The sequence below is a fragment of the Calypte anna genome, chromosome 8 (assembly GCF_003957555.1).
Source record: "Calypte anna isolate BGI_N300 chromosome 8, bCalAnn1_v1.p, whole genome shotgun sequence".
Lineage (NCBI taxonomy): Eukaryota > Metazoa > Chordata > Aves > Apodiformes > Trochilidae > Calypte > Calypte anna.
In genome coordinates, this window is record NC_044254.1 from 2100848 (window position 1) to 2124684 (window position 23837).

The window sequence follows — 23837 nt, forward strand, 5'->3', positions numbered from 1 at the left end:
TATTAACCAATTTTCTCTTAACTTAACCAGCAGGTTGGAAGCACCATTATGAACATGTTCCCTCTTTTTCTGTCTAGCTGTAACTGCAATTCCCAGCCTCCAAACCCAATTAAAATTGCAGTGGCTGGAGCCCAGAATTACCTCAGTGCTGTGTTGAGGCTCTTTGTAGAGCAGCTGTCTCACAAAACCCCAGACTGGCTCGGCTACATGAGGTTTTTGATCATCCCTCTAGGTAAATAAGGAACAGTTTTTTCTTCCTAGAAAGATAAATGGGTGAAATGTGATGTGTTGCCTCAGGAGAAACCTTCCTGGAAGCTTTGGCTAGGTGTATGGCTGCTAAATGAGGCACAAGTCCTGCTGTCCTAAGGTTGTGCAATACTTGTGGTGCTGCTCTTGTGTGAGTGAATCTCCTCTTGACATTCTTGATGCCAAACATGCTTGCAAAAACCTTTTGTTTGAAGCCAAGGGTTGAGTACTTTCTCCCCCTACAGGGAAGCTCGTGTCTATCATCTTGTCATGGCACAAGGGATGCACAGAATCAGGTTCTGATTCTGGCTGAAATCTTAAACTTATGGGGCAACACCTATCCCAAAGCATTAAATGCTCTGACCACTGAGGCTGACACAGAAAATGCTTATGGATGATGAGAGGGTTGAATTTATTTTTTTTTTTTTAAAGGCTCTGAAACTGCTGAGAATTTAAATTACCCAAATTACATGTGTCTTTTGACCTTGCCTTTCTGTGCTGTTCTCCTTGGGGTTTTTTTTTTTTTTCTCCACAGTTTTCCAGCACCTTATCTCTGCCCTTCCAACAGCTCAACAAGGCTGCCTGGCTGGAAAGCAACCCAGCTTGGATCACTTGTGTCTGTGCAAGTGGAGTGAGCTGATAATGATGTTAGGGGTCTTGTCATGCTAAGAAATGTGAGGAATGTTGTAGCAGAGAGGACTGGGAATTCAGGTGGTCTCTGGTGCTTGTGGGCAGAGGCATCTGGGCAGTGTTGGTGGTAAAAAGGTTCCAGAAGCCAGGCTGTGAACAGGACATTTAGGTGATGTAGGCAAAAGAAAACTTGCAAAGAACTTTTTCTTGGTATTTTTTTGGTTTTCTAGATTTGGGACCAGCTGATGGCATTTGCTGTAGGACTCAGAAGCTGCTGCCTGGCTGTTCATTCTATGGTGGGACTTGCAGATGTCACATGAAAAAGGCAGGAAGAGAGCCAGCTCCTTCTCTAAGAAAGGCATTTAATTTTCAGAGTGGTTGGCAGGAAGAGGAGAGAGCCCATTAGTGGGTAAAAACACACAACAAAAATATTTCTGCAGGGTTAAATGTGCTTTGAATGAGAGTCCAGGTGCCTGAGGACTTTGGTCCTCATGTGCAGACTTGTCTCCTGGTCTAAGAATAATTTTTTTTCTGTCCTGCATTCTTTAATCATATGAAAATATTCTTTCTCTGAAAGGGAAACACAGAATTTAGCTAGTGTGGTTTTGAGTTGGTTTTTTAATCTTAAAACTTTCTTTGGCATTAAAAAAATAAAAGAACAAAGCACTTTGATAATGGAACTGCTTCAGAGCTGTGGATGCATTTTAAATATACTTTAGATATAGAAACTTCTCTACCAGGACCTTTCCCATACAAGTCTGCAGTATTTTCTGATCTGATCAAGTGCTTATTTCTGGCCAGCTTTCTGGCAGTTCATTAAAGTGATTTAGGGGCAACCTTTCTTTTCTGACAATTGAAGAAGCACCAGAGATAGAATGGTGACCATGCTATAAATGCCTTAAAGGCAAAGACTCTCTGCTGTTAGCAGCAGCTTCAGAGCAGGAGGGGTGTTTTTTCTCAGATGGTTTTACCTTCTTAGTCCACAAATACAGGCTGCAGTGTTTGTGTTAACACTGGGAAATAAGTGTAAGCATCCATACTGGGAGTTTCAGTCCTGTTTTATGCTTCTGATGCAAAGGACAGAATCCTTTGATATCCAAAATACTCTTTATACAAATGAAAAGAGGCAAATAAAATGATTAAAAAAAAGGTTGGGGGTTATTTGAGCTGTCTGGGGGATTTTTTTAGCATTTCTTTTAGCTCCCATGGATAGAATTGTTTAGAAGACCTCATGTTTAGTACTTGTTTCCAGCTGCATGTGCCATGGGTGAGGGGTTTTCCCAGCATGTGGGGAAGCTGTTGCCTCTCTGGTGTATGATGCAGAGCTGCTCCATGTGCACCATTTAAAACCCCACTGCAGGAGAAATTATGGGTGTGAAAGAACCCTCTATCAGGAGGGTCCAGGAGACATCTCTAGTGAGACTGGGGGGAGTCCAGCAAGAACCTTCTGCTTGAACCTTTCTTGGAAGTCTGGGAATTAGCAGTGGTTTGGAGGACTAAGAAAAAACTGGGGTTTTTTCCACCATGAGCTTTACTTGGAGGATGGGTGAGTTTAGTTAAGCAGCTGGGGTCTTGGAAGGAGTTGTCAGGTTACCAGTTACCTGCTGATATGATGGCTTACTTGTTGCAGTGAGAATTTGGTATGCAGGAAACCTAAAAATAAGCTGATTAAAAGGATCTTTGAGGTCACTTGGTGGCTGATTGTAAATGTTCAGCTCTCATGCTGAGCAGAACTGAAGTGTGACCAGAAAGTGCAGTCCTGGTGCACCTTTTCTTCTGAAGAAAGGCTGAAGAAGTAGCTGGAAGAGCAGGGTGTCTGTTTTGGCAGCACCCCTGGTCTAAAATGAAGGTGACAAGTTTTTACTACCTGTGTGGACTTTGTCACTTAAATGTCTTCTCTCTTCTGCTCAGTTTTAACTAGGGCTGCAGGCTGGGGGCTGGACACAAGGTTTTTCCAAGGAGGTCTTGCCAGACTCATGGAGGAGCCATAAGGGCAAGCAAGGACCTGATGCAAATGCTGACAATCACTGGGGACTGTAATCCTTGGATTCTGCCTTCTGCTTTTAATTACAACCTATTTATTCAACTTGTAGCCCTTCTCCTCCAATTAAACAACTCTCCCTGGGTTGTTTTTCCTGGCTAGGAACAATTGCCTCTTCTCAGTATTCCAGAAGAGCCCTGGTGTGCAAATGGTGTTTGGAGGAAGGAGCTTGACTCCTCTTGGCAGAGGTGACCTGGCCACGGTGCAGCCTGGGGGCAGGAAAAGCTGCTGGGAAACCTCTTGCAAAACAGAGTGAGCTGGAGAGCTGTGGGGCATCCGTGTCTTCTGAATCATTCATTTCCTCAGCAGTTTCCCAGTCCTGTTTTCTTTGGCCTTTGAAAATCTGATTTGGCTGGTGGAGGGCAGGGTTGGTTTCACTGGAAGATGTCAGTGGTGTTGAAGCAATCTTTTTGCATGCTCCTGTAGAGATGTACTGGTCTGAACTACTTGGTTATAATGGAATAATTTTATTTCTGGGGTGTCTAATGTAGGTTTGATTTTGGATCTTAATTCCTCACAGATAACACACCTCTGTTCAGTGCTGGGAAGAATAACTCATGTTTTCTTTTTTGTTTTTTTCTTAGGCTCACATCCAGTGGCCAAGTATCTGGGGTCTGTAGATTATAGATACAACAACTTCTTCCAAGATCTAGCCTGGAGAGATCTGTTCAACAAACTGGAAGCCCAGACCACTGGTAAGACTGTGTGCCTGTGTGGGATAAAAGGCTTGAATGAATCATTTTAGCAAAGGTCAAGTAAATACAAGAGGAAGCAGACAAATGTTTTTGTTCCTCTTTTCTCCTCACCCCACCACGTTCCCTGTTCAGATGGTGACCTTTGTGTGTCCTCCATGTGGTGGTTTGCAAACACTTTTGGCTCCCAGAAGCCCTATCTGCCTCCAAGTCACTTTTTTTTCCCCCTAGCTCTGAGCTTTGCTCCTTGATGGGGAGGTCTCACTCTCCCAAGTTGAGTATTTTCCTTTCTTTGGTCCTTCAGAAAGTCTCCAGCCTAAAAGATTTTGAAAAACTAGGAGCTGTGGGAAGATTAACTTCTATTAATTGTGCATGAGAGTGACCTTGACATTTCTGAAATCTCCTGGGAGGATCTTTCTCATTAAAAAAGAATTTCATCTTCACAAGTGTGGAGAGCTACCCTAGGTCAGATCAACAAGTTCCTGTTCTGATCTGAGCCTTTTCTAGGCCAGGGTAAAGCCCTGCTGTGTGTTAAAATACTAATTTGCTTGAAATATGAATGCTTCCAGGTTTTCCATCCATTCTTTCAAGAACAGAAAGAAGCAGGAGAAAGGAGGATTTTCACCTGATATTTAGGGCTACATGAAAGCTTGAGACTTGTCTGAGGAGTGATGTCCTCGTGGCATCATATCTCTTGCAGAAATATCATTAGCAGAAAAAACCTTGGGGTTTTCAGGGCACCACAAGGGTGGGGAGATGCATTTTGGTTCTCCTGTTGGAATGTCTGAGACTGCCAGGATGCTCCTGAAAGTACTCTAGCTATGAGGAGGGAAGAGAGAGCTCTTCACAGGGAATTGTTCAGAGCTTTTTCCAGCAAATGGGAAGTTGGCTGGAGCCAACTTGAGCAGCTTGTTCTGGAGGTGAAGTTGCTTCTTGGAGCAGGAAGCTGGACTGTAGTTTTTCTGCTGTTCCACCCAGCATGTTCCATTTTCCTTGGTTGTGTCATGGAAGCCCAGGGGTCTGGAACAAGTTTCAGTTCTTTGCTGCACTTGAAAACACAGGCAAATGTCAATCCTGACTTGATTTTTGTGTCTTGGTTAGGAATACTTCCAGCTCAAATGTCTGTTCTTCAGTAGGCTGTGTGCTTATTTATTTGTCTGTATGCTATGAGGAAAATACAGCTTCATTTTTGTGCAGTAATTCTCTGATTTTCTCTGTGCAGTGGTGCAAGCACATCTGCCAAAGAGCCATAACTCCTCAGTGTTCCAATAATTGTTTTAAGAGGCTTTGGTTTAAAATGCCCATCAAGGAACTGATGATGGGCAGAGTTGAAGCTCTTTGCTTGAAACCAAAGAAATCTGAAGGCATTTAGAAAATGTCTTCCTGTCAGCTTGAATCAAACACAGTCTCTCAAACTTGAAGCATTTTTGCTGCTGCACACATCATCCTTGTGCTCTTCCTACCCTGGTGTGGCTCTCACTCTTCTCAGTTAACTGAGCAAGGCCATGAGTGACTCAGGGAACTCCAACACTGGTGGGAGATGGTGAGGAACTTTCTTCAGCAGATCCCACTGTCAGGATGCAGGGAGGCCAAAAGATGGCTCTGAGCACTTCTACATTTTCAAAGAAAAGTGTTCTAACAAGTAGAAAATAACTTCAATGGGGAAAGCACTATACAGCATCATGTGTCTAGTGTGAATTCCTAAATTTATTTGCCTTGGTGCTCTTGTAGATGTTTGCTTTTGGTCAGACAGCTTTGCAGGGCTCTGGGCTGAGCTGCAGAGCATCCTTTGAAAGATGCAGTTCAGCACAGATGGCTGGGTACCAACAGCTGCTCGACTGAGCTGATGGAGGACAGTGGTTGTGTGATAATCTGAGAAGTCACTTTATTTTCTCTCTTTGTTCTGCTGCAGTTCCAGAAGGCCCTGATGTTGTCTCCAGGATAACACAGTACATAGCAGGGGCAAACTGTGCCCACCAGTTGCCCATTGCTGAAGCGATGCTGACGTACAAGCAGAAAAGGTATGGCACTGACACAGCACTGCCTCTCCAGAGGGAGCACCAGGGGGAAGGCAAAGTGCTTCTCTCACCTGCCAGGAGTCTGAAAAATCCCTGGAAACTGCAAACAACTTGGAAACCTTACTGTGCCCTTCATCCACTGATGTGTCCCAGTGAATCTACAGCAGTGCTGTTCCTCTTTGAAGATCTCAGAAGTTTTTGGGGAAGTGGGAACAGGGCAGGATAGGGAGTGGCCAGGTTGTATCTGCATAGGTTCTGATTATTTCTTATCATGGAGACCATTCCCCCCATTCCATGAGACCTGGCCTTTTTTTTTTTTTTTTTCCTCCAGAGCTGAGGAAACTGAAACCTTTTCTTTTTGGAGCATAAATAGCAGAACTTGATGGGCAGATCCAAAGTCCTGCTGGGGAGGGGCTGACACTCACTGGGGTTTTATTTGTGTGTTGAACCTCATGTGGCTGTGATCCAGGAAGAGTCTCTGCAGTTTCTGAGCCACAGAGGAGGAAGATGGACCACATCTCTCACAAGACTTTCTCAGAGCTGGACAAACACTACCCTCATGATTATTTTTTTTCCTTCTTTTAGGGACTAGCAGCCTCCTGTGAGGCACAGATGATGTTAATTGTTAATTACTACCCACACAATATTGTATCTGATCTTTTTGTTGTTGGCCCAGTAGCATCCCTCATTGGTACCCACTTTGCATAAGAACTGGGAGGGATTAAAGGTGTGGGTAGAGTCAGGAGTCTTCCTTTCTGTTTGGAAATGCTCAGTGTATGTTCCTTTTCTATTCCTGTATCTGCTCTACATTACTTTGCAGAAATGATTCAGTAAGTTTAGCCCATTCTTCCTGCTCTCCTGGGGAAAATAATTCCAGACTGCATAGACCATTACAAAGAGTCTGCTCTCTTACATTTGTGAATAGGTCACAGAGGTAAAGTTAGAGAGTCCCAGGGTACTTGAGGCACTGGGCTTCACTCTTTTTTTTATTTTTTTTAATGTGTGTGAAGACTTAGATTCATTACATAAATATAGTTCAGACACCCCTAGTGAAGTGTGAACCCCTTCTTCTTTCTTGTTGCTGGGTTCTCCACTGCCTTCCCTGGTCCATTCCAGGTTCATTTTTCTCGTAACACATGAAATAATTTTAAGTTTCCAAGATGCCCAGTAAAGTCAGTGATAGAATTGCAAACCATCTGCAATGTACACGAGTAGTGCAGGCACTTCCCCCTCCCAGCAGTGTTCCAGGACTGCTTTACCAAGATCTGATCCATTTAATACCTTTGGACTCTGTGATGCCATGCCTTGAAGCTGTTGAGATACAGCTGCTGCTCCAAGCCCACAGCCCCTCGGTTGGAAGAAGGATTGCTGAGACTTCAGTGGCACAGCCTGTGGTTTGTTGGTGTCCAAGATCTCCCGTGGAGTGGGGGGCAGGTGTCTCCCCATGTGGTTTTCTCTAGAAGTGCAGCTCTTTGTCCCTGGCAGCACAGAACACTATCTGAATGAATGCATCACTTTGTTCTAAGTGTAATAACCTTTCTGTCTTTTTCTTTGGTTGCTTTCTGAAAAGGAAAAAGAGCTTTCATTTTGATTTTACCATAAGGTATCAGTTCCTTTTAGGTTCCTTCTCCCATCTCCTGTATCTTTTCCCCCATGAACTGGTCTTCTGTGCCTTGTTTAACATTTTCTGCAGGTCTGGGATGCATGGTTTGTGCCGTGGGTTAAATTCTGCTCACTGCTTTGAAACTCTGGCATCTGCTGGCAGAAAATATTTTTAAAAGTCTTTTAAAAGACCACACATTAGGGGTTCCCAGAATGCAGGTGGTATGGGGATGAAGGAGTTATTAAGAGTAGTGAGAAGGTAGTTTTGTCTGCCCTTCTTCCTGGCCACCAGAGAATTCAGTCTAGCTCCAAAAGGATCAGGACTGAGCAAAGGGTTTTCAGTTCCCATCTCTCAGAACTAGCTCAGAGCAGGGTTCAGCCTTACAGTGTCCAGCAAGTCCTCTCCCTGTCAAAAACTGAGGACTAGTCTCTTCCTGGCAGGCTATCCCAAGCATACAGGACTTCTCTGAGCCTAAGAAAGAGGAGACAGAGAAGTGCTGGCAGGGGGGTTGTGCTCTCAGAGCTGCCTCCAAGATCCCCTCGCTCTATAGGGGCCCCTGCTTCAAACCATATGGTTGTTGGATATTTATTTTGTTAAACGAGTTACTGAACTCCCTCCCCTTCCAGGACAGAGGTGAGTGGCTTCTTCAAGGTCAGTTTTCAAAGCAGTGATCTGGGTAGAAACAGCAGCAATACCTACGGATTCGCTGCAAAGCTCCCAGCATCCCAGCATTTGCTCTGTTAAACAAGCACAAGTGTTCCCAGGAAAACCAAGCCAGTCTTTAGGATGTAGCTGGATGTGATGAGCTGCTTCATGACTTTTATTGCCAGCTTATCCCTGTTTTGACTCACCTCTGCTCTCCTTCCTGTCTCCCTGTTCTGTTTGTCATGGCAAAAGGTTGGCGCATGTACTGCCTGGGATGGACTGCAATGGTGCCAAAGCTTTGTCCCATTCTTTTGGAGCATCTGCTGACCTTACCTGAAATCAAGGGGGCTGGCAATGAGGAAGGGGTTCAGGAAGGAAATGAATTGCCATTTCAGCTCCTCTGCCTTACACTGGGTGACTGACTTTTATTCTAAGCACTGGGAGAATTAATGGTTAATGAAGTGTCGAGAACCACTGCAGTCCAGGCAACATCTGGGGAGCTGAGGCCATGCTAGCAGAGGTTGGGCCCCTCACTAGGAGGGCTGTTTGCCATGTTGGTATCTCTCTGCATGGCTTTCTTGAATGAAACCCTGCAGTGTTTGAGACCTGAGGCTCAGCACTCCCTCATTACAGTGTAGCTGGATGACTGATGAGTTCCGTGTCACCCACTGTAATTCAGCTCATGCCCTGTGGCTTCTGGACAGCCCCTGCATGAATCTGGGAAGCAGCTTGGCTCTTGGAAATAATAGCATTGCTTGCTTGTCAAGGTGAGGGCTGGGTCTTTTCCTGCCTAGTTACATGTTTATCAAAAGCTCTTCATTCTCATGTGTTGTAGAGTGTTTCCCCAACATCTTGGAGCACAAATGCCTTGGTTGGAGGGTTCCTGAGCAGTAGGAAGCAGGGATAACACCATTTTTCTCCCTGCTGTGTGTCTGACTCTCTGCAAGGCAGTGGTTAGGCAGAGTCCACCTCCTTTCTCTGAATACTGCTTCTAAAACCCAACTTGCAGCAGTTGCCAAACATGAACACATCTGGTGATGGTTGAGCTGGTCCTTCTCTGGGTCAGCAGCATCCAGATCCCCTGGCTTGTTGCTGCATGAATATCTTTGTGCAGCTGGTGGAAAACCAGGAAAACCTAAACAGGAAAACCAGGAAAACTTGTGCCTCTTGCCTGGCAGAGCAGCAAAGAGTCAAAGCTGAAGAAATGTCCTGTTGGATGTGTCCCCCCCACTTTGGGGACATGAAAGTTGTTGGATGAGAACTTCCTGAGGAAGCAGAGAGGTTCATGGTCTGATTTGCTGTCAGGACCTGGAGTTGCTTTGTCCTTTTGTTTGCTTTGAAGGTTTGGTGGAACAGGGATGGTGGTAGCCAGCAGGGAGCTGTGGTTGCCTAGTGGGAAGGACAAGTGCTTCCCACCAAAGAAAAACCTTGGAGAGCTGGTGGTGGTGCCTGGCCTGAACTTGCTTAAAGGTGATAAAAATCCCCTCTTGCTGCCACCTTGCAGGACTTGCCTGAAATGAAGGTCTTGCCTGAGACCTTCCTGCTAGGAAATCACAGGTGTTTGGCTACATTTTAATGTTTTGTAGTGCTTAAATTGGGAATGAAATCTTAGCAAAAGGCTAATGGTTGGCATAACTGTTCCAAGGGTTTATTTGGTCCCTCATACTGGTATATCTGAGTGCTTTGCAGCTTAGTTTGTACTTTGCCCTGGAAGTGAGAGAGATGATTCCTTCCCTTTGGCATCTGGGTGACTGCTGGTGATGTAGCTTCTTATTTCTTACAGTCCTAAAACACTTAAATCTGGCTGTATGCCTTTGTTCAGTCTGAATTAATATATTGGGCTGTGGAAGGAACCTGCATGTCCATTTCTGGACAGTTAACCTTGGAAGGGTGGATTGCAGATGGATGGATTGTGAAGAGCTGCTGTTCTGCTAAGCTGCATTTTTCAGAGCCACAAGATCAGAGTTCTCAAGATGACATGTGACAGGAGTAGCCTAGCTGGAATCCAGGTGGATTGCTTCAGGAATAGTCTGTGCATCATTGTGAGCTGTGATAAGCAAAAGATTTATTGCAGAATTGCCCCTGAGCTCTCCTCAGTGGTTGTCTGAGCTCCCAGGGGGAACAGTTTTCTGCTGGAATTGGGCATGGCTTTTTTTTTTTTTTTTTTTTTTTTTTGCATTCCCTCCTCTTCCTTCTCTTGTCCTGAGTCTCAGCCCAACTCCTGCTAAGTTTGACTGTGGCTTTAATTACTGCCCAGTCTCCACCCTTCTGAATTCCACAGGATCATCCGGGTTGGAAAGGAGCTCTGAGAGCATCAAGTCCAACCCTTGATCCACTCCCCCCGTGGTTCCCAGCCCATGGCACTCAGTGCCACATTCAGGCTCTTCTTAAAAACCTCCAGGGATGGAGAATCCACCCCCTCCCTGGGCAGCCCATCCCAATGCCTGAGCACCCTCTCTGCATAGAATTTCTTCCTAATATCCAACCTAACCCTCCCCTGGCAGAGCTCAAGCCCATGGCCTCTTGTCTGACTGATCTCTGCCTGGGAGCAGAGCCCGACCCCCCCCCCCGAGAGTGATGAGGTCTCCCCTGAGCCTCCTCTTCTCCAGCCTCAACACCCCCAGCTCCCTCAGCCCTTCCTCACAGGAATTCTGCTGGATCCCTTCACAGCCTCCTTGCTCTTCTCTGGACCTGCTCCAGCACCTCAATCTCCTTCCTGAGCTGAGGGGCCCAGAACTGGACACAGGACTCAAGCTGTGGCCTCCCCAGGGCTGAGCACAGGGGCAGAATCCCTTCCCTGGACCTGCTGGCCACCAGCCCAGGATGCCATTGGCCTTCTTGGCCACCTGGGCACACTGCTGGCTCCTCAGTCCCAGAGCAGGAGGTGTTGATGCCTTCCCTGTTTTCCCAGCACCTGCAGTGTTGTCTGCAATGTCTGGTGATGGTTGAGATGGTCCCTCCTCTGGGTCAGCAGCATCCAGATCCCCTGGCTTGTTGCTGCATGGATATTATCCTTGTGCAGCTGGTGGAAAACCAGGCTTAAACCAGGAAAACCTAAACAGGAAAACCAGGAAATCTTGTGTCTCTTGCCTGGCAGAGCAGCAAAGAGTCAAAGTTGAAGAAATGTCCTGTTGGATGTGTCCCCCCCACTTTGGGGACATGAAAGTTGTTGGATGAGAACTTCCTGAGGAAGCAGAGAGGTTCATGGTCTGATTTGCTATCAGACTGGCTTTGTCCCTTTGATCTTTAAGGTCTCACCCCCAGACCACATCTGGGATGTGGTCCACATTTTCTTTGGCTTGGTTTAGGTGTTTTCCCTCCCTCCCTTGGTGTCCCTGTCCCCTTTGGTGTGCCTGGAGCTGCCTGCCTGTCCATCCCTGACATGCTGTACCATGTCATAGCTTGTCACCCCCATGGCAGGATCACAGCTTTAGTGGTGCTGGGACATGCAAGGGATGGCCCAATGGCTCCAAAAGTGGGACACCTCAAGGCCATGCCTGCAGAGGGCTTCGGGGACCTGTAAGTGACACGTGGGTTCCTCTGCAGATCCACCCATCCCATGGGATGGCAGTCTGGGATGGCTGCCCTGCCATTGAAGCATGTTTGTCTGGCAAGAGGGAGGGAGAGAGGGAGGCAGAGACCTTGCCCCTGAGATGTGCCATCAGCTGGGTGCTCTTCCCCACCCTTGGTGTCCTCCCTGACAGGAAGCACTGAACTTGGTGCCATCAGCTCCATGCTCTTCCCCATCCTTGGCATCCTCCCTGAGAGGAGGAACTGAACCTGGTGCTTGCATCCTGCCCGTCCCTGCTGCATGCTTGAATGCAAGATGTGAAGTGAGTATTGCACCCCGGGGTGGAAGCAAGCTGTTAACAACTCTTTTTCTCTTTGCCTCTAGCCCTGATGAAGAATCTTCCCAGAAGTTCATTCCCTTTGTTGGGGTGAGTGTTGTCTCCAGCCAGCTGGAATCTCTCCACAAGGGTTATTTGGTTTCTTTGGTTTCTTGGGGAGAGCCAGAGCACATGACCTGCCTGGCATGCAGATCAAGGTGGCAAAACAGGCAGTTTTCTGTGTTGCTTGTTCTTCCCTTGACTCCTCTGCCTCACATCCTCTTGCTCATAGCTAATTACAGACTCCAAGGTGTTCTCTTGCCATTTGGCATGTTCAGCACAAATGGCTGCTGTTCTCCAGAGCCTCATTTGTTGCCCTTTGGATGGAGACTGAGCTGCCATCTCCTTCTCCCAAGCCAGGGCCTCTCCCTCAGGGAACCTCTGCAGACACTGCTGAGTTCACAGTGGCTTTTCCAAGACTGGAGCTAACAGAGAACCCACCCGAGAGCCAGACACCTCTCCAAGTGTTGACCATGCACCTCCCTGCCCCAAACTGGGCAAGGTTTTTTGCTTCTAATGATTAGGGACTTTTTCTGCACCTCACAAGCACAAAAATGGGTTCTCTAGAGATGTGGTCTGGACATGGTCACGTGTGAATTTAACCACCTTCTTTTCAAATTAAAGAGACTGTGTGTCATCAATTTTATTGACTTGAGATACTTTTGCAGCTTTTTCCCATTTGTCAGCATTTATTTAGGGTAGACATTAGCCCTGGATACAAGTTTGGTAAGGACCTGAAAGAAGGGTCTCTCCTCTGCAGTGTTTAGAGTGATGATCCCTGTGCACCCCAGCAGATTATCACTAAGGAAAACCCCTGTTTTTTTATCACCAAGGGTCATTTTATCTTTCTGGACATAGTGTGTTCTTGGGAGCTTGGTAGCATGCTCTGTTTCACAAATTATTGCCAGCAGCATTTAACATTAACCTAAATCTACCAGCTGGTGGTTGGCCATATCAAAACACATTTGTATCCCTATTCCATTGTAATTGGGATTATCCTGACTTGTCTGTGTGATGGTGTATCCATGTCTGTGCCCATAGGCTTTGCCAGGAGCTTTACATTCTTTGCTGGACACCTTCCTTGTTTGAAGACTAGAAAACTCTGATCAGGAACTGGAGCTTCTTGCTTTTGTGGTTTCATCCCAACTGCATCCTAGAAGTGGCTGCACTTTTGTGCTGGAAATAATATGCCTGTAATTAGCAGGTGCATCAAAGCAGTGCTAAAGGGATCTTTGTGGTCCTTTCTCTTCCCCAACCTGTTCTCCCAAGTGTCACAGACGGGCAGAGCAGTTGCCATGGGGCTGACAAGGGGCTGTCAAGAGCTGTGTAACAGCTCCATAAGGGCTGTGCTGTCTTTTGGAGGAAGAGTTGTGAGGTGGTGTGGCTTGGCTGGATACTCCTGGGACCTGCCAGGCTTTTAGAAGACTCCACTTTTTAACATAGTTAAACATAGCAGTTAATACTGCTTTACAGAGACAGAACCAGGGGGGCTGTAGGGATGGGCTTAGTTTATTCCTGAAGTATTCCTGAAGTTCAGGAGCCTCCTGGTTCATAGAGCTTTTCTGTTTTCACCCCTCTAGGTGGTGAAGGTTGGAATAGTGGAACAGTCTTCTGCAACATCAGGTAACAAGCATCTTCTGTGTGCTTTCTGTGTCCTCCTAGTGATGGCAGACTGGCTTCACAGGCTGAGCAACCTTGTCCATTCCTGATGTCTAGGAGTTTTGTAAGAGGGAATGGGATTTTATTAGCTCCCAGTTCTTCTGCCTTGACTCCCAGGGGCTGTCTGCTGAACGAGAGGTCTCTCAATATCAGGGGGTGCATCTTCTTGTTGCTTTACAAGGAAGTTGAGGCAAATTCCCACACTCTCATCCAGGGAAACCCCACTTAAATGTGCAAACCCTGATTTTTTCTTATGGTTGTAGTCAGTGGCATTGATTCACTGCTGTGGTTATTGGAGGTTCCTGACCCAAACAGTCCTGATGAACAGCAGTTCTTCAGAAGTTCATGCCTGTCTCTCTTCCCTGGGCTCAAGTGCCTTAAAAATACTCCCTGCTTTCACACACAGCCAGATGGTGTCTTTATCACTGTGAACTTTTTTCCCTCCTTCTGTAATTTTTTTTCCCCTCATCTGTTGGGATTATTTCTTTTATTGCTTCACTACTAAACCCTGGGTTGGATTGCACACAGGTTTGTGTGTGAATGCAGCCTTTCCATGGGACATTCCTTCCTACCACACTGCTCCCACCATCCCAAAGGGCCAATGTTAAGGGAGATGCTTTGGTTGTGGGGAGTGGAAGCAGGGGGGGAATAGGGAGATCCCTGTAATGAGCCCAGGAGTGACAGGGTTCTCACAAGAGCCTGGGAATGGGTGGAGGAGGTTCCTAGCAGGGCTCAATGTGCAGAGAGGCTCAAAAACAGCTGGAAGCAAACCCTAGGAGAGCAGATGCCAAATGGGCAGCCCAGAGGAATATCAGAGGCTGTGCCTGCTTCTCACCCATAGAAAGTGCTGTGGTTGAAGTGTGGAGGCAGTCAGAACTGATGGGCAAGTTGGTCTCAGGATTGAATCTGACCAAAAGTTGTGCAGCAGGAGTCTGGGCAAGGAGGCTGAGTTGGGTGTGCATGTGTTGGGCTGTGAGATGAACTCCAGACAAACACTTTCACTTCTGTTCTGCAAGGTGACTCTGATGATGCAGCTCCCTCCAGCTCCACTATCCTTTCTTCTACCCCACCTTCTGTGTCTCCTGCTGTGAAAGAAGCCTCCCCCACACCACCTTCCTCACCATCTGTTACAGGCAGCTTCTCATCCCCGAGGTAAAGCATGTTTTGTCTCCTTACACTGCCCTTGGCTGTCTTATCTGATGTATACTTGAGAGAGGAAAAAACTCTTCTAAAGGAAAACCCTTAGCTTGGCTTTCTTCCTCCTAGCAGATACTTGAAGTTGTCACCTTTGCTCTTCACCTCTTTTGCTTCTCCTCTCACTGTGTCCACGCTGGCCAAGAAGGAGCTGAGGAGGGCAGAGGGTATCTTGCAATTGATGGGAAGGCTGCATTTCTCAAGGGCAGACACAGCTGAACCAGAAGAGACAGCCTTATTTCTGATAGCCTTGCAGAACCCCTGATTCTCATGAGCCTTGCTGCCTGATTTCCCAGGCACTTTGTCCTCTGACCACCTTCTCAGGAATGACAGCCCCTCTGAAAACTCCCAGACAGGGGGGGAAACTCTGCTGAGTGCTGTGCAGAAATTACTTTCTTCTCCTGTTTTCCAGCCAGAGCCTTGGTGCTGAGTTGATGGGCCTGCAGGTGGATTACTGGATTGCAGCACCCCCCATAGACAGAAAGAGAGACCCAGAGAAGAAGGATCCCTCCACTACCAAAAACACACTGAAATGCACTTTCCGGTCCCTCCAGGTCAGCAGGTTACCTGCCAGTGGTGAGATTGCCACCACCCCAACCATGTCCATGACTGTGGTGACAAAAGAGAAGAACAAGAAAGGTAAGGTGGGCACATTTATTGTTGCCAAAGACCAAGAATGTGATGCTGCTCTCCCTGTTTGGCTCCTCCAGGGCCCTCTGACTTTGTCATTTCTGCATTACAGAACTTTAGGCATATTTTTATTTCCCAAATCCCATATAAGAAGTGACTGTAAAAGGTGATGGAGTTGGGAAGGATGATTTGCAAAGGGGACATGGCTGAATGGCTGAGATGTAGAGCTCAAAGTCACAAAGTTGAGGACAGAGCAAGGACGTTTGTGAGTGGGTGTGCAGGAAGCCAGAGGTGTGTGCTACTCTGGACAGTGTCTGGGTGTTTCTTGTGAGTTTGTTGGTGCTGGGTGAGATAAAAAGCAACTTGTGCCCTGAGTAGCAGAGTTGTGGCAAACCCTGCAGCCTGTACAGCTCCACGATCTGGTTTCTTCTCTGCCAGGTGACAAGGGGTGCAGACAAAGGGCAGGATCTGTGTGCATCCTATCAGCTGGTCTAGTAGAAGGTGTCCCTGCCCATGCCAGGGATGTTGGAACTCCGTGATCTTTAAGGTCCATTCCAACCCAAACCATTCTCTCAGCCCCAGCAGAGACATTTTGCTGGATTTGACATTGGTGTCCTTGTGTTAAATGTCAGTGTCACAAACACATGAGCCACACCTGCCAAGCTTGGCATAAACATAGAAGAGGTGGTGCTCTTCAGAGCAATGTGAGCTCTTTTGTTCTTCCACAGAGTGCTCTGTGGGACAAGAGGGAGGTAGAAGAGAAATCTCTCAGTGAAAAGCCTCCTGTTTGTTTATTTCTTGTTTAGGCTTCTGCTCTTGAAGTCAAGACTTGGAGTTTATTTTTTTAAAAAAGGCAGTTTAAATGCCAGTAATTCTGTGTTTGCTCCAAGCCTCAGTAAAATGAAACGTACTAGAAATAAAGAACAACTCTGTAAAAGTGTTTTCAAAGCAAGGCAGCTTGGTACTTACATTTCACTGCCAGTAGCTGTCCTTCATATCATCCCATTGCCCTGTGGGTCATTCCTGGTGGAAGCAGGGGTTCTGGAGATACTGAGAGGCCAGCAGAGCCTCCTGGATCAGTGGCTGCAGGACACAAGTCCATAACCTTGCAGCCAGGTTGCTACTGGACCAGCATAGCAGTGGTATTGCTGATAGCAGAGCTCCCACCCATGACCACACAGTTTTTAGTGGCATGCCTGTGGGAGAAGCAATCCTGAGGTGCCCAAAATGGTCCTCGCTGAGTTCAACACCATCAGATCTTGTGGAGCCAGTTTGTAGACCTTTGTGTGTGCATTTGGACTGTTCTTGGGGAACCAGAACCTTTTCATGGTGCACAGGAGATGGTGTCAAGCACTGACAGAGTGAAACTCCTGCTAACCAGGGATAACCTCGGGCAGTTAGAATTCCAGTGAGGTTTTTCAGACATGAATGCAAAGAACCCCAAACAATTCTTGGTGCAGCTCCTGTGAGCAGCAGGGATTCACCTTGTGCTGGTTTGGTTTTCTTCCAGTGATGTTTTTACCCAAGAAAACAAGAGACAAGGAGATTGAGTCCAAGAGCCAATGCATTGAAGGAATCAGCAGGTTGATTTGCACAGCAAAGCATCAGCAGAACATGCTGAGGGGTAAGGCTCTGGGGCAAGGCTCAGCTGCTAGCATTACCCTCCAGGCTAAAAAGGGCTGAGCCGGTGTCCTGCTCCATTGCCTGGAGCCAGGGAAATGGGGTTGTTCCTGGGGAATGTTTTAATGGGTCTTGGATGAGAAGAAATTCCCCCTTAACAAGAAACTCTTCTGAATTTGGTCCCTTCATGAGGGCTCCATTTCCCTCCCTTTCATTCTATTTCCCTTGCCCATCTAGAAATTGGTGGAGAGAGGTGACAGTGTGGTTGTCCCTCTAGTCACAGGTCCCTCTAGCTTTATACAGGTTTTGCAAGAAGACTGGCTGGCAGTGGAGTATCAAAAATACCCCTGTACCTATTCATCTGATAATCCCCACCCCTGTTAACAGCAGAGGGATCTGCTTGGGTCACCTCCTTAATCCTGGCCCCATCCCAGCAGGAGAAGTAGTGACAGAACGTCTGTCACCTCCTTGGGACGTCTCTTGGTTAAGTGTGACAGTGAGAAGAGACTGATGTCCATCTCTATAAGACTGTGTTTGCCCAAAAGAGAAAATGGGGTGTGTTTAGGGAATTCAAAAAATCAAATCAGGTGATGCTGAAACCAGCAGCCTGGGGAGCTCCAGTGTCACTGAGCAATGCTGGAATAATAACCTGAGTTTAAACCAGCTCTGCTCTCAAGCCTTTCTCCCTGATGTGTGCAGACTGTGGAGGGGTTGCTAGGCAGACCAGCATGTGCCAGACCTCCCTCTGCCAACTACAGGCAGTTTTCTAGCAAAGCTGGTCCAGCCTGGCCACTTCCACTCTGTATTTTCTAACTTTTCTCCATTTTTTTACCTTCCCCTGCAGTCCTGATCGACGGGGTGGAGTGGAACGATGTCAAGTTCTTTCAGTTGGCAGCACAGTGGTCCTCTCATGTGAAGCACTTTCCCATCTGTATATTTGGGCACTCCAAATCTAACTTTTAGCCACACTCTCTGGAGAGACCTTCTGTCCATCCTGAGGACTGCACACCAGGAGCCAGGAACCGCGTGCCAAGGCTGACTCGCGTCGCTCTGCCCTCTCCTGCAGAATTAACTACAGATGTGCTTGGATTACTTTTGAATTACTTTTTTCTATTAACTCTTTAAGTTTACTACAAGGGAAGGAAACCCCTTTAAACAAAGGCAAAAAAAAAAAAAAAACAAACCAACAAAACAAACACAACCAACCAACAAAAGAGTCTTAAATGTAGATGTGCTGACAACATGAAGTCATGGGGGAGATGGCAGGAGCAGGCAACCTGCCCAAGAATTCCTACCACTTCTGATGAGCAGAAAGCTGAATAACTGCACTGCTTATTAACCTGAGACCTCATCGGTGTGAGTGGGCTGGGGGAGCCATGGATCAGCTCCAATGGATTTTATGGAAGGTGATGCACGTTGTGGTGCATTTGGACCCCACCCTCTGTATTTCTAGGAAAAAAAAAAAAAAAAGATGGCCAGTCTTCCTTCCTGCTGCCAAAGGATCAGTTGTGTCTGGAGGGAGTTCAGCTGTCCAGTTTGAAAAACAAACCACTCGTGTAGCTAGAGATGTCCAGAGGGAAAGATCCCCCTCCCTTCAGAGCACGGAGTCTGCAATGGGGACGGGCATTTGTTGAATTAGTGTTGCTGAAGCAATGCCCAAGAAGGGTTGGGCAGGAATTTGGGAAACACCAGGTGTAAGGAAACCCCAGTGTCCCAGGTCTGTGACAATGGCCAAGCCAAGGCAGTCACAATGTCCCTGTGCTGCTGAGGGACACGGTGTCAGTGGGGTCGCTGCTATTTACATACTCACACCAATTATTTACCTGTCAATAAAACCTCATCCAGCCTCTAAAGGGAAAAAGATTTTTTTTAACAGCTGCAGGTTTTTTTAATGCTTTCTAAAAAAAAAAATATATAAAAAAATAAAAAAAATGAGGGGAAGAAACAAACAAACAAAAAAAAAGTTGCCAAAAAAGAACAAACCCAGGAAGCTGAGCTGTTGTCTGTGAAGTGATCCATCACTGTAGGGGCTGTACTGGGAGCCAGCCAGGCACTCTGCCTGTCCAGCTGCCTCCCCCTCCATCTGTCAAGCCACACACCTGAGGTGCTGTGGGCTGCTTTATCTGCTGCCTTTGTCCTGCCCTGACCACACTGTGCTTCCCAGAGCTGTGGCAATCTGCCTTCTGCACCTCTCCAGCCTGGGTGCAGCCTGCCTAGCTTCAGGTCTTTGTTTTCACTGAGCCCTTGAACTACCCAGGACCTTTCCTCACAGGGATTGGGAGACTGTAAGGAGAATGCAGGGTGCTGGGGGGAGCCAGCCTCCCACCAACTGCTTTGTAAATGGATGTTGTCCTTACTTTCTGAGTGTTCCTCCCCACAGGTATTTCTCTGGAGCTTCCATCCCTTCCCCAGTAGGATCTGCTTTGGCCCTGGCACAGCATTGCCTCTGGGTTGAGGCTTTGCCAGGGGTTTCAGTCCCAAGGTGCAGTGGAAACTGTAGCTGGGATGTCATAGAGGATGAAACCAGCAAGACTTCCCCTGAGATGGAGGAATGTGATTTTTTGGGGTGTCTTGCATTGTTGGCTTGGCTCTGGCTGCATTTGTGTTCACTTTGTGCACCTTGCTGCTGGGAGTGGATGCTTTTACAAGGAGACAGCATGAGAAGGTGCAGCTCTGGGTGCTGCAGTTGTGTCCCTTTGCTCTCCAGGCTTTCAGAGTTATATCTGGAGGGACTTGGAGCAGGTGGTGGATGGGGTTTGGGGAGCTGAGTTTCCATGTGGAAAAAGAGAGATGTCTGGCACTTTAGGGTAAGGAACTTGAGTGTCTGATGGGGTCCTTTTGAGTTCCACCCTTGTGAGCAGGTCAGGCTCTATGAGCATTTCCAGAAGGCACTTCCTCAGGGCAGTGATGCTTATGAAAATGGTTTTGTTTCTCTGTCTGTTCCCTCACCCTTGGGTTTCTAAAGGCTTGGGGAGATCTGCTTTGCCTTGCTTGGCAGATCCAGCTCAGGGCAGGGCCAGCCTGTGTTATTTTGGGCAGGGCAGCAGTGATCTGCTCTGCTGAGCCTTCTGCTGATGGGGAGTGAGGGGTTGTTAGGCATGAGAGTGATCCCTGCTGGATTCAGTGCCTGTTGCAGCTTACAGCATGGAATTGGCCTCACCAGCTCCCAGTTTCATGAAACCTTTTCCCAGCACAAGCACAACCTACTTGGCCAGGGCTTGGGTATTCCCTTCAAGCCAGTCAGGGGAGGAGGACGTGGTCCCATGCCCAATGGCACACTGCTGGGCAGCCCATATGGCCCACTTGCAATACTTGGTTTCTTCCCACTGTCCTGCTGGCTCTGGGCTGTGGCAGAACCTTGAGGCTAGCTGGAAGGTTGCTGTGTCCATTAATTCATGTGCTTTTGGTTCACCTGAGCTGATGCTCAGGGGCTGCATAGCGTTGCCTAGCAGCAGGAGTGTGGGAGATGGTGTACAAGCACATGGGTTCTTTTTTCTTTATTGAGGCTCTTGCATCAAAAAAGCTCTTTTTAAAGGAAATCAGGCAGTATGGGATTTTTTTTTATTATTTTTTTTTTGTCCTCGAATCTCACACTGGTGTGAAAGGGTGATCAGGCTGGGTCCCAGCATCAGGAGCCTCAGGCAGGCTGGGCAGCTCTGGGTGCTGCAGAGGTGGGATGGTGGGCTGACCAACTGCAATAACTTTGTTTACCATGGTGGTGAGGGAGGAACCATCACTGTGCTCCTCTTCCTATTCCAACTTACTGTAAAGAAATAAATGATAGGACAGGATTTCCAGGTCCTGCCCATCACATGTGTGTTGGCCCTGCACTATTCCATGTGTCTGTGTGTTCCTGCAAGTGAGAAACATTTCTGCTCGCTGCATTTGGTGTTGGTTTGTCTCTTGTTCTAACTTTATGCAAGCAAATTCACCGTGAAACTGTCTGTCTGCCTCAGGGCTTGTGTCTCCACAGGGTTTTTTCCCCTGTGGAAAGCTGCCCTTTCTCTGAAATGCCCCTTCCATGCAAGGAAACATCCTGGCTTCTCAGCCTGGTCCTCCTGGAGCTCAGCAGGGGCAGGCTGGCTCTGCCCACCAGCAGCTCTGTCCCCAGGGGGTGGCTGGGATGTTTCCCAGTCTTGGAAGCAAGGGTTGGAATGCAGACTTTGGTGGTAGTGCTGCTCCAGCCAGGCTGGGGTTGTCCTTCTCCTTTGTGCAGCTGTTTCTGTCCCCAGCTGAGGGTACAAAGGGGGTTGAGTGAGTGTGAAGCCACCTCTGTGGCTCAGGCTACTTTGGGAAGGGGTTTGGCACCTGGTGACATGTAGGAGTTGGCTGGTTTGGGGTCTCCAAGGTTCCCAGCAGTTTCTCAAGGGACTTTCCTGCAAGCCAGCCCTGTGCCAGCTGGGTGAGGTGGTGACAATGTGCAAAGTAGTGAATACACAAGGATAGTTTAGAGCAGAGTGCTCTGCACTGGGCTCTCCAGGGTTTTGGTGAGGAAGGTGCAAGTCAAATGAAAAGCTGTGATGTTATCTCCCTCACCTGTGTTGGATGGGGCAATCTCTGGGGCCACATCTCTGACAGTGAAGGAAGGGGCTGGAGCATCTGAGCTGATCTCTGGCAGAGAGATGCTTTGAAGGTCGTGTCCCCTGGGTTTTCTGTCCTACAGCTCACTCCTGCTCCTTGCAGAGCTCCTGTGACCTCTTTTTCCCCTGGCTGTGGCTTCTCCAGGCAGATGGGTTCTTTTCCAGCTGCTCTTGGGCAAAGGGCCCCCACCTCTGGGTTCCCTGGAAAGGGTTGGTTGCTGCACAGGATGCTGATCTCACTGAACAGCACTGGGTAAGCTGCTGAAAGATGGAAGGGTTTTGTGGTGTTGAGTGTTTCCTGGTCCTCTGGGTTGAGTTTCCCAGAGGAAAAGGCTGAGCCTCAGCATTCCAGCAGGGCAGGAGGCACTGGCTACTTCATGGGCATCCTGGGTGGTTGTTTTAGCTCAGTGGTTTCCATCCACTTCAGTTGTTGCTGTTCCTGTCTCAGAAGTAACTGCAGAGTCCTCCTTAGTTACAGCTGGGTTTGGGGAAAGCCACTCTCTGTGTTTTGCTGCTTTCATTAGCAAGTGCTTGTTGCTTTCTCCTGCAGGGAAGGCAAGGGTAGCACCTGGGAGGTTTATGGAATTGAAGCTGTGCCCCTTTGGCTGAGCATTATCAGGTTCTGCTGAGAACCACCCTGCCCCATGCTTTTAGGCTGTGTTTGCAGCTAGGGGATCCATTTCTCACCAGAAGTGGAGTGCTGGGACAGAAAGCATTGCACCTGGTGCCTCCAAGTTTAAACAGAAAATTCTGGAGACAGCAGAGCCTCTGACCTTCTCCTGCTGCTTGGTTTGCCATGGGATCAGGAAGGCTGGGATTAGGGCTTGTCCCTCTGTGCAGGGGTACAGGGCTGGGGGCCCTGGAGCTTTCTTGAAGCTAGGTGGAGCACAGTGCCTCTGTCCCTTTGTTCAGGGGGTCTCAACCTCCTGGGAGGTGACATTTTAGTGGGACAGCCTGGTTTATCTGGCAGGGTGAAGGGCAGAGAGCAGCAGCAGCTCCCAGAGGTTTCCTGGAGCCTCTTCAGTGGGTTTCTGATGTGGGATGCCCCTGGCAGGGCTGGCTCCTGCAGGGTCACTTGGCTGCTTTATGTGACAGTCTAAGGGAGAAGGGGACATGGTGGTGGTCACTGCTTTCCACTCAGCTGCTGCTCTACACCTTGGCCATGGGGTTCTGGAGTGTTCCCTGATGTGTTGGTGTGGGGACCGAGGGTGCCACCAGCCTTGTTGGGACTGTGCCCTACGAGGGGACATTACTACTTTGTCCATCTGTTTCATTGTTGTATTGTTTGGGTTCTAGGTTTTTTTGGGTTTTTTTTTTAATGAAGACAGATGAAATGTAAATAGCCTTTTTTGGTTTGGTTTTTTTTTTTTTTGGAACCAACTGCAACGTGCTCGACCTCGTCAACTATTTTATGGTACTAATGCAACACTAATAAAACTGGACATGAAAGCACACACAGGTCCCTTGAGTTGTCTCTTGGGAGGGGCTGTTGTGGCATTTCTGGGGCAGTTTTCTCCAGGAGGAGACAGCAGCATAGCTCACTGGCACGGGGGGAATCTCTTTGTTTTATTTATCCAGCTGCCTGGCAGGACATCCAGGACTCAGCCTGATGGATCTGCATGTCCTTTCCAGACTGGGAGGTGAGTCTCAGTGGGGGAAGACCAAGTCTGGAGTAGTGGGAAGCTGTGTGTGCTCCTGGGGGAGAAGTGGGAGAGTGACTGGGAGGGCAAGCACCTAACCTTGGTGCCAGGGAGTGGGAAGGTGGAGACAAAAAGGAAAGGGAAGAGCTAAGCACATGTTTTAAGGAAGAAAGGTGAAGAAATTTGGGGAAATAGGCCCATGGCTGTGAGCTCCAGGCTACAGTGTGCTGGAAGCAGGAGTAGGAATGGAGAACTGGAGCAGCCTCCATCCCTGTGCATCCCTGCATCCACTGGCCAAAGGTTTGGGGTGATGGAGCACAGAGCTGGGGGTAAAGGAAGCACCTTGGGATGGGCCAGGCTGCTCTCAAAGTGAGGAGCAGACCTCAATGGTGGATGTCCCAGCCTGGTCCCATGGACTGGCCACACCTGGAGGAATATTTATGACCCGAGCCCTTTGCTGGAGCAGGTGACACAAGTCTCACCCTGGTGGCCATGGGCAGGGCTTGGATAATTCCAGGCTGGAGGAATGTACATTCCAAAAGGGAGAGCAAATCTGAGAGATTCTGAATGCAGAGACAGCACCAAAAGCCACGGGGAGGGTCTGGCTGGTGGTCAGAGGAGGAAAGAACCATGGGGCAAACAGAGGAGTGTGTGGGAAAGCTGCATTTTGCCTTTCGTTTTTTTTTTTTTTCTTTTTGCACAGTTTCATCTTTAAACCTGCACCAAGGGCCCAGCCTGGGTGTGGAGGAGCT

General features: G+C 48.0%; 1 protein-coding gene across 4 annotated transcripts in view; it reads left to right on the forward strand.

Annotated features, from left to right (window-relative positions):
- The window catches only part of PACS2 (phosphofurin acidic cluster sorting protein 2), a 64836-nt gene extending 46118 nt beyond the window's left edge, over nt 1–18718 (forward strand). For all 4 annotated transcript variants that reach the window (XM_030455066.1, XM_030455067.1, XM_030455068.1 and 1 more), the window contains exons 16-24: nt 78–232; nt 3502–3612; nt 5522–5630; nt 11771–11813; nt 13343–13385; nt 14438–14573; nt 15028–15254; nt 16756–16869; nt 17710–18718. In XM_030455066.1, the coding sequence (XP_030310926.1) occupies nt 78–232; nt 3502–3612; nt 5522–5630; nt 11771–11813; nt 13343–13385; nt 14438–14573; nt 15028–15254; nt 16756–16869; nt 17710–17828 (1057 nt within the window). In that variant the 3' untranslated portion in view covers nt 17829–18718. The remainder of the gene's footprint in view (nt 1–77; nt 233–3501; nt 3613–5521; nt 5631–11770; nt 11814–13342; nt 13386–14437; nt 14574–15027; nt 15255–16755; nt 16870–17709) is intronic.
- Nucleotides 18719–23837: the final 5119 nt, after the last annotated feature.